The 10,767-nt window shown below is 40.5% G+C and overlaps 1 protein-coding gene across 6 annotated transcripts in view; it reads right to left on the minus strand.

The window, feature by feature from the left end:
• Positions 1–4,145: 4,145 nt before the first annotated feature.
• sox5 (SRY-box transcription factor 5) overlaps positions 4,146–10,767 on the minus strand; it is a 120,617-nt gene continuing 113,995 nt past the window's right edge. For all 6 annotated transcript variants that reach the window (XM_079582767.1, XM_079582766.1, XM_079582769.1 and 3 more), the window contains 4 exons: positions 8,862–8,964; positions 8,552–8,725; positions 6,610–6,826; positions 4,146–5,205 (listed from right to left, as the gene is read on the minus strand). In XM_079582767.1, the coding sequence (XP_079438893.1) occupies positions 4,902–5,205; positions 6,610–6,826; positions 8,552–8,725; positions 8,862–8,964 (798 nt within the window). In that variant the 3' untranslated portion in view covers positions 4,146–4,901. The remainder of the gene's footprint in view (positions 5,206–6,609; positions 6,827–8,551; positions 8,726–8,861; positions 8,965–10,767) is intronic.

The following is a 10,767-nucleotide window of genomic DNA, read 5'->3' on the forward strand; positions in this document are numbered from 1 at the left end:
TGTCGCGTTATTGCCTCTTTTCGTGAAGCTATGCTAATTAGTAAAAGGCATCTAACAATCTTCTCCAGAGTGCATTTGTGTGTTCTTAAATGCAGGGAAGCTGGGGGTTGATTGAGGAACATACGGAAACAGATGGTCACTGAGTGAGCTCTGCTGTTGCTTAACCTTTTAAAATGATGATGTGAACGTCGTCACTGCCAGTACAGCATCAATTAAAGATCCTTTAGTGTCTGGCATCTGCCTAGAACCTAGAAATTGTTTTTACTTTTGAGATATAGATGAATAGCTCATTCTGAATGGTCTAACGAATGTGAAAATGTGATTAACACTACTACTACTGCTACTACTATTACTACTGATACTACTACTATAATCATAATAATAATAATAATAATAATAGTAACAATAAGGCATTAGTCTTATACACCACCAACCACCAGCAAAATGTGTTTGTGGTGAAGGTAACTTTTCAGATTGTACCATGTGATGATACTGAAATTTGGGAGGGGGGGGAAGGAAAACACTGGGGTCTTTCACCTAAAGCTCTTCACAGGTGACAATTTTGAGTTCGCTCCATACTCGGTGGCTGCCCTTGAGTTAAACTGAGACAGATTTACTGTGCTGGAACTTCAGTCTGTCTCTCAATAATGATCTGCGAAAACAGCCATCCTCTCTTCGTTCACACGTCCCCATGTAGTTGAGGGTGAAATACTTTAAAGCGCTCCTTTGCTCGTGCCGAACCATTTTCAAGAGCTCTGTCGATGTGTGCTCCATATGTGCCTGCACGCCCGGGCCACGCCGGACCCTGACCCTCAGACCCGTCCCAATTTCCACGCTTTGTAATCTGGGCACCTCATAATGATAGAAAAGGCAGCCTATTTTGACAAAGAAATAAGTCAATCGATTGATCAATATAGATTTATTCATTTATGTGTGTGTTTGTTTAACTACCCATCACTCCTAGACAATATTTGTTCCTTGTATATCACCTTATTACCTTGTAGTTTACCGATCACCTCAAAAGTGTCTTACCAAATTGCTTAAATACAAGATACGCATGTGCTGCCATGGAAATATTGACATTTTCACATTTTATGTTTTCTATGGACTTGCAGAGTTTCTTTATTGACTTCCAATGTTGTAATTTACGAGTAATGTGTGTGTGTGTGTGTGTGTGTGTGTGTGTGTGTGTGTGTACTTGTAAAGACCCACAGTGAAGACATCGACAAGATTTAGATCCTCACTTATTCAAAGGACTGTTTGAGGGTCAAGATGTGGTTTTAGGGTTAGAATTTGGCTTAGGTTAGAGTTGGGAGTTATACATTATGTCTATGAGTGTCCTCACTAAGATAGTTACAAGGGTGTGTCTGTGTGTGTGTGCGTGTACTGTATAGACCCACAGAGTGAGGACATCGACGAGATTTAGATCCAAAGGACTGTATGAGGGTCAAGATGTGGTTTTAGGGTTAGAATTTTGTTTAGGTTAGGGTTACAAGGTGTGAGTGTGTGCGCGTGTACTGTAAAGACCCACAGAGTGAGGACATCGACAAGATTTAGATCCTCACTTATTCAACGGACTGTTTGAGTTTCAAGATGTCGTTTTAGGGTTAGAATTTGGTTTAGGTCTGGGTAATACATTATGTCTATGGGTGTCCTCACTAAGATACAGTTACAAGGGTGTGTGTGTGTGTATGTGCGTGTGTGTGTGCATGCGTACATGAAAAGGAAAGAAATGACCAGCACAAGTTAGAACTGAACACATTTCTGTCTTTATTAGCCTTGTCTGGCAGTAATACTGAAAAAAGTGAACTCAGAACAGATGGTGGTGCAGCCCACTGACTGTTTTTTCCTGTTTTTCTTTATTTCTTTGATATTTTTTCTTCATTTTTTTTGCGAGAGCATGACAACCCCGGCTTTTCTGTGGCATGGATAACATCAATAAAAGAGACAGCGGGAGAGAAAAAGAAATATACAACTTATTTTACATTGTTATGAACAAAATATAAATCTATACCTCTATGTTATATTTACATAATTAATCTTTCTTGACTTTTTTTTTTTTCTTCAAGTTGAGATGGTAAGATATTTTTCATCGTATTTAATTCTCACTTTGTTTGGAGCTCCACTCATGACTTGATTGTCTTAAATAATATTTTCATCTTCATGTAAAGGGGGACGGATCGATAGACCTTGCCAGCAGGGATGATTGACGTCTTGAGGCCCCTCCCACCCACGCTTCTGCTTCCCCCACCCTCCTGATTTGGTTGCTCCCTCTTTCCAGCATCGGGCTGAACCACGGCGGGGTGACGGGGAGGAGGGGTGCGGATTACGCTTGTATACAGCAAGTTAAGACCAATGTAAAGGCTCAATAGGAAAAAAAACGAAACAAACAAACAAACAAAAAACGTGGCACCAAGAAGCGGACAACTATACGAGAGAGGATGGGGTGAATGGGACAGCACACGCCTGAAGAGTAGTCATGTTAAGTGTCGCGTGAAGCTCAAACAAAGCAAAGCGCTCCTGATAAGAAGATACTATAGAAAAAAACAATCTGTTCACCTCACACGCGGAAACAAAGAGGGACAGCGGCCGGATCTGTAAACACTGATTGAAGATGATGTGTCGGAGTAAGACAGGAACGCAGCAAAGTTTTATCCAGTGGCAATAAAAGAGAGGACAGAGGAGGCAGATTTTGAGGTCAATTTGAGAGTGCCAGAAGTGAACCTGAATTGGAATGACGAAAGGGTTGCCAGTTATGATAAGCATAATTAAGAAGTATGGGCGCATACTTCTTAATTATGTGTCCATACGACAAAAAAAACAAAACAAAAAAAACTGGTTGCTCAATGTTTTGTCAATTTTGCATTCAGGTTGCAATAAAAATATTTTCTTTAACAGTAAGTACAGTTCAATGCCACCTGTTTGGGCTCTGCTTCAGTACCAGCTTTCATGTAGCTTTGACCGTGTTATTGATTTAAAAGTCTTTAAAAAAAAAAAATCTCCAAAGAGAGATGCTTTGATGGCAGTGAACTGAAAACCTTTAACTAAACTCCGTCCTCTGCTTTGCTTTCTTTTTTTTTCTGTTTCACTGTCAATGGATAAACTGCAAAAAACAGCATATGATTTGATTTGTTGAGAAGAAGTGTGTGTGTTGTTGATTGATTTATATGTACAACATTGAAATGAGGGGATCCAGACTCGTTCCCGCTGTGTCGCCCGTGTGAGGAGCTCAGGGAAGTAAACAGAGATACAACTCTTTGTTCACGGAAAAAACAGTTCCCCAAAAAAGAAAACTGATCCCCGTAGAAAAGGAAAGGAAACTTCACATTATACATGATAAACATAACAAATAAAATTATAATAATTAACAAAATACTCATGTTCTTCTTCTTCTTCTTCTTCTTCTTCTTCTTCTTCTTCTTCTTCTTTTTCTTCTTCTCTCTGACTGCACAGAGTGAGTGCTTTTCGAAATGGTTTTTGGACATTGGGGGTAAATATATCCTGGAGCTTGGAGGGCTGCGTCGAGTCACTGTCCTATAACTCCGCCCACCCACCATCCCAAGCGGTTAATAATAATATAATGATAATACAAAAAATACCGAGGGGGACATAAAGAAATGCAAAACAAAGCAAGAGAAAATAACAACGTAAGTTTTGTCTAAATACCTACCAGCTAAATAGATAACGCTTCATTGACTGTCGTAGCTTCAGATGGTCGTACAAACCCACATGAAGAGGAGAAAAAATAAATTAAGCTGTACATAACTTACTAAAACCAATGATACGCTGACCGTCCTCATAATTATGGTTAATAATACATTATTAGACTAGAGGCAGTTTGACGGAAAAAAAATAACATAATACAGTATTTAAAATACAAAACACTGACTGGCTGCTCTAAAACCGTAACCCCACCCTCTTGGGGTCAGCCACACCGACTTGAAGACAGCAGGATGACAGTAAGTAGAGGAACATCAACACTTCAAGGACAGACAGTAGTTTTTAGTTTGTCGTTTTAGGGCAGAGAGGTGAAAAACAACTGCTGGATTGTCTCGTAAAACACGGCGCTGTTTTGGCTCCGCGATGCCAGAGAGACCCCCCCGCCCCTCCCCTCCCCCACTTCAAAAAAAGAAAGAAAGAAAAGGCTGGGCAGTCCTTCATACAGCCCTGTTGGGACTGTCCCGCTAATTTCCTCAAAAAAAGACAAGGATGAACCGAAGGGTGTCTGCGTATAGCACACTGACTGAGAGGTCAAACAAAAGCTATCTCTGTTAAAAAATAATAAAACAGATGTAGTTCAGGTGCTTTACAACAAAAGAGAAAAAAGATCAGTCTCTTTTTCCTATTATTATTCAAACTCGTAGCACAAAACATCAAATCACATTCACAAGCCACTTATTGGCACCGTGTACCTGAGTGAGAATATTATAGAACCAAAGAACGAAAAAGCTGTATTTTTAAAAGTGTCTCTTGATAGTAATAAACAGGTCCGCCTTTGTAAAGTGTCGTCTTTTAGCCCCGGACAGGTCCTTAGTCTCTCCTTTTATTTTTATTTATACAAACGGCTCTAAAAGGATGCTTTCTGAGTCTCACCTTGTGGCAGTTTGCTCATAGTAGCAGTAGTATCTCAATGCAAGCTCTAGGTGGCGCACGTCTCTGTAACAGTCAATGTGAGTGACAGGTCCTGTGTGCTTTGTTTTGATTGGTCAGATATATGCTGGTATCAGGGACAGGGCTCTTTAAACAAGAGTCCGTGTTAGTTTAGGGGCATGGGGATAAAGGGCAGGATTTGTGACACGCAGGACGGGTGATTGGCAAAAAAAAAAGAGTCTGTTTCCTGATTCGTGGATCGTGTGTGTGTTGAACCAGCGGTGATTGGCTTTTATTCGGGGAGGGCCGTCCTATTGGGTGATGTGGTTGTCGTTGTCGCTTGCGTAGTCGGGCTCCTCGTCCTCGTAGTCGAAGTCATCGTAGCCGTCGCCGTTGCTGTCGTCAAGTCGAAGCTCCTCCTCCTTGATGCGAGGCTCCTCCCCCTTGAGGCCGGACAGCTGGGACGTCTGGTGGTGGTGGTGGTTTGAGTTGGGCTCGGGGCTGCTTGACATGCTTGAGTGCTCTGAGGGCATCTGGGGGGAGGGCATCCCAGCCATGGACAGGGTGCTTGGGTAGACCACCCCGGCGGAGGACAGGGGCAACTGGCCCTGCTGCCTGTAGGAGGAAAGAAACACACGTCAGTCAGGGATGTGAGGTGTAACAGGGTGGAGTAAAGTCAGGATTATGGGATAATCGTTTCTCCAACCCTCCTGTCCCCACTGTCACTGAACTGTTGAATTCTGAAGGAACTGTGTTTATTAACATAAACCTTTTGAGATGTCCTCTATTTTCATTGTTATGTACGATTGTTTCCTTGAGCCACTGATCAGGTCTGAGCTGTTGGGAGTGATGCACAGTGACTGTTTGTGATGGGCTTGTGAAATGTTCTGAGGTTACTACAAATGAATTGCCATTTGGGATCAATAAAGTTTTCTGAATCTGAATAGTTAACAGCCCTTACAATAACTTAGTTACAGACTCATGGCTGTGGCCATACCGCCTTTGCTCTGCCCGATCCCTTCAGACCTTGGAAGATAAGCAGGGAGGGCCTGGTCGGTACTTGGATGGGAGACAGCATCTTTGAGTGTCCAGAAAAGTGCTATATAAAAGCACTGCAGTATTATTATTTATTATTATTATTATTATTATTATTATTATTATTATTATTATTATTATTATTATTATTATTATTATTACTATTATTATTATTATTATTATTATTATTATTATTATTATTATTATTATTATTATTATTATTACGGTATGTAATCTGCTTTATTGCACTATGTGGTATGTCCACACACGCCGCTATCACTTTATGCACCTGCACATCTGTCAATACAATGCAGCTGTTGTTCTATGTCAAATTGTTGTCGTCTTATCATATTTTACATTTTATTTTTATTATTTATCTTAATATTCTTCACGCATGCCCTTATAGCCTTATATTTTCAAACTTTTATAGCTTATTCTTATAAAAATTCTGTGCCATATGTTCTGTGTTACAATTTCACTGAGAAAAATTCCTAGTTTGTGAACCTGTTCTCAAACAATGTCAATAAAAACTATTCTGATTCTGATTCAAAACATTTGTTGATTTCTTGAAAACAACAATAAAACAGTAAAACATAAAGGCATAAAAACAAGCTTTCTTTGTAAACAGAAAATGAGACTACCATCAAAGATGTCACAAAGAAATACGAGTTTTCAAAATTTCCTTTAAAAAAAAATTAAAAAAAAAAAGTCAAAAATGAGAAACTGGCATTTTTAAGTGCTGCGGCCTTGGCAATATCGGCCTTCTCCGAGAAGTGTGTGATGTGTGTGATATTGGCAGGAATTACAACCCGCTGCTAGACTTGTCAATTCTTTCAGTACAACCTGCACAATTTAGAGTGGGAGTTTTGGAAACCAATCTGAAATGTACCATAGTAATGAGAAAAAAAGAAAAGAAAAAAAAAAAAATCTAGCAGCTGCAAACTCTGACGCACTGATGTTGAAATCCGTCAAATGTTCTCTCACCCTACGCTGAAGTACTGCCTCATCTCTTGCCTGCGAGACCTCATGATGGCCTTGTACTCGCCGATACGCAGCTTCTTGCCGTCGACGAGACACGTGCGTTTGGGACGGGGCTTGTACTTGTAGTCGGGATACTTCTCCAGGTGCTGTTTACTGAGGCGCGCCTGCTCCTCGTAGTACGGCTGCTTCTCCAGGTTCGTCATGGCTTTCCAGCGAGAGCCTGGGGAAGAAGGGGAAAGAAAAAAAAAAGTGTTAGGTATTTAGTGTGGCAGGAAATAAAAAGAGCTTTGATAAACATTTTTAAATCACTGAAAAGTAATAAATAACCCATCATGCGGTATACAGAAGCTCCAAATGTTATGTGTGTGTTACCAATTCAGCAGATTAAGAAAAAATGAAGACGGACGCAGGTTTGAAAAGACTTCTGAACGCTGTAGAATTGAAGTTAAATGTGTCCATATCCTCCCCACATGCTTCATATCTGCTCTGAATTTGCTCTCGACTACTGTAGGTTTAATAGCTAAAAGCTGTCGGCGCGTTGCTTGTGTTCTGCGATCTGTTAGCAATCCACCAAAGACGAGTGTGTGTGCGGGTGAGAGGGAGGGAGAGGAAGAAAAAAAAAAAAACGAGAGCGAGAGAGAGAGAGGCGCTTATTAAAACCAGATTTCAGCGTGTTATAAAACGTTTAGGAGCTCTTTAAAATGTCATGAGCGATCGCAGCAGTCCGGGGGAAATGTCAAATGGTCGCGCACTGCTTGTTTAATGCATAATGAATTATATCATCATTTTGTCGGGAGCGGTTCCTCTTCTCCCCAGTCGTTCATTAAAGGAAAGCGCTTAGACCGTGAGTGCAGAAGAAGGCGAGCGCGGGGACCAGGGGCTCTGCATGTGCGGCGAACAGGGAGCCGTCCTGTCACTCACAGAGGAGCTGATTCATCTTCATATGGGACACAGTCACAACTGAGTTTATTAGCGGGGGGGGGGGGGATGTATGTGTTTCAAATGATTACACAAACAATTTTCAGATTTTGCTTTTCTACTAATGTAGATTTTTCACAAGACACACGTTTCAAATGTATATTATTATCGTTTTTATTTTTACAGTGTAAACATTTTAAGGGGGAAAAAATAAGGACGTCTTACTTACTTTCTTTTTTAGATTAGATTTAAATGGGAGCTTTCAGTGGACTGATTTTAAGACATTTTTGGAAATATTACAGTTTTGTTCTTAAAGGCCCTATACCTGATTTTTCTTTTATTGCAAACAATGAAATGAGAAGCCACTAAATTAAAACGTAAGCCGTGGTCCAAACTAATTCGTAACTTTCGGTTTCACTTTATTTTACACTACCCTTGATACATTGTACCATACTAAAATAAGTGCAATGTAATGGGCTCTGTAACAATGTGTAATAACTTGTACCTATAGGTTAGATACACAATGGAATAATATGTATTTGTAGTTTGTAGGTACATAATATAATAAGACATAACTCTAACCCTAACCTTAAGCCCTAGCGCTAATGGTCTCGTGTCCCATTACATTATGTACTTACAAAGTACTAATACAAATTATTCCATTGTGTACATACTACATAGGTATAAGTTATTACAGATTGTCACAGAGTACATTACATCGTACAAAATTTAGCTAGGTGTAGTGTATCAAGGAAGTGTAATAAAGTGATACCGAAAAATAGCCCGAAAGTTCATGAAATTGATACAAATGTCTTATAAGTTTACAATACACTAAAGGAGGATAACATTATTTTCATTCATAGGTATAGCTCCTTAAAAACAGAATACATCGGCAGCTAAAAAAAAAAAAAAAAAAAAAGCTGTGGACTTTTTCCCCCCTTCTTTTTGAGAATTAATTATATCAGCAAATCTGTGTGAGGGAAGGTTGTACTGTCCGAGTAAATGTTGTAAGTATTGTTAAGCTCACCGAGTATTTTGCTGATGTTTGAGTTGTGCATGTCGGGGAAGGCCTGAAGGATCTTCCTCCGCTCGTCCTTGGCCCACACCATGAAGGCGTTCATCGGTCGCTTGATGTGGGGCTCGCTGTTGCCCCGCCCCCTGGCCTCCCGGAATATCCTGGACTCGGACACACTGGGAGAGCCTTTTTGAGAGACAGAGAGAGAGAGAGAGAGAGATCACACCGTTGCTATTAGCGACTACCAAAGGCCACACACAAAAGTCCCATCTTAGTTTGCTACTGCGTAATAGTAATAGTTGGAGTAGTCATTTGTGCTGACCATCGGAGTCCCCGCTCATGGTGAAGTCCAGCATGGCGTGATTGAACTTGTCCTCGGCCTGTTGCTTGAGCTGTTGACTCAGACTCTCCAGCGCAGCCTTGTCCTGCAAATAAGCAATCACAGTTCTCAGTGAGTAACAGGAGAAAACCCCAGGCTGAACGTGAAAACTGACACTAATCGAAACTTACTACGTTTTACTTAGGGCCTGTTACTGGTGTAAACTTGTCAGAAAGCAGCAATTATCATACTGTATCATGTTAGAACGATGGCTTTGACAAAAAAACAAACATGTATATCGGCCTGTCACGATAACAAATTTGAAGTTCGATATATCGAGGCAGGAAAGTATCGCGATAAACGATAATATTGACTCTAACGATACTCGACACTGTCAACTTTCAGGCATTAAAATGACAGTTTGTTCTAAAAGTACATAATCATATCTTAAATAACCACGCAAACTGCAGTAAAAATGAAATATAAAGTCAATCAATTTGCTTCAGTTAGAAATTTTGACAAAGATAGGGGATATGCTAATAAATGTAAAGACGATAAATATTGAGCCCAAAAATATATCGTTTAACTGTTTTTTATTGTACGATAAGTCGATATAGTAATTATCGAGACAGCCCTACAATGTTTAATGTAATGTATGAATGAGAGAGTGAATGGGTGACTGTATCCTTGCTTTAAAGGGCTTTGAATGCCTCATGTAGGTGGAAAAGCACTATATAAGTTGAGACCATTTACCATTAGCTATTTATAGGATTTTTAATACTATGGGGGTCATCCGTATTGAATAAAAGGCCACAGTGGATGCCGATGACACTGATAAAGTGCATTCAACATACAGAAAGAAATGGAGAAAATAGTAAGTAATCTACAACAGTTTATAATCTATCAACAAGCTACGACTACTACATTTACCAAAAAAAAGAAAAAAATCAGTTGGGAAACAAAGTTGTATCATGTGTGGTCCGCGACAATCGAGCAAAGCATTTTCTGTGCATAAACAGAGTGAAAAGGCGCTGATTTGTATGTTATGTTTTGGTTCATTTAGATGTCAATTTATGTAAACGTTACAGCGGCGGAATCGGCTCTGCTGTTTTTTTTGTGTTTTTTTTTGGGGACGAGCCCACATCTGCCTCATGTTTAAAGTCTGTTGATTACATTGGGGCTATCGGAGTGCTCGCCCGCCTGTACGTGTCTATGTGTTTGTGCATGTAAGTGTGCACGTGGGCCGCTGCCAGCCACCTGCGTCAGTGGAGAGGCCCCCGGGGGTCGATGCATTAGAGAGAGCGGAGCACATCGGACGAGAGCCGGGCCACGCCGCTCGGCCCCCTGGGTATTTATTACAACCAATAAAAGGCTGATTTAGTGAGCATTTACATGCCTAATGCTGTTCTGCTGTGCTCCCCTCACACACACACACACGTGCACGCACACACACACACGCATAGCCACTCCAGCGCAGCGCCAGCGTTTTACAGTTTAATTATACGATTAGGATCGCTCCCCAAAACACTGTTGTCTTCTAAAACAAGCTTCCAAAAAGTGTCCCTCTCCATTTGCACGTGACCCCTGAGCGCGCCATCATAATGAATGCATTTTACTCTGTTTTAGCCCAACGAGGTTTAATTGTTACACAGTGTTTTGCGGTAAATACAGATAAAAGACAGACGGGGAGAAGAGCAGGGAATAGAAAAAGCTGGAGCACAGACAAAAAAAAAATCCATGCTTTATACAACGACACATGAGCCACAAGCTATTAGTTTAGAGCGCAGTGAAGAGGCAGTGAAACAGGAGACTATAAACTGTGTATTCTATTTCAATTTACTTTTTGCCACACTTTGTGCCAGTTCCATACTGTGATAAACTGAATCGGTAGTGCATCAAGAACAATAAT

The sequence above is a fragment of the Gobius niger genome (assembly GCF_951799975.1).
Source record: "Gobius niger genome assembly, chromosome: 2".
Classification (NCBI taxonomy): Eukaryota; Metazoa; Chordata; class Actinopteri; order Gobiiformes; family Gobiidae; genus Gobius; species Gobius niger.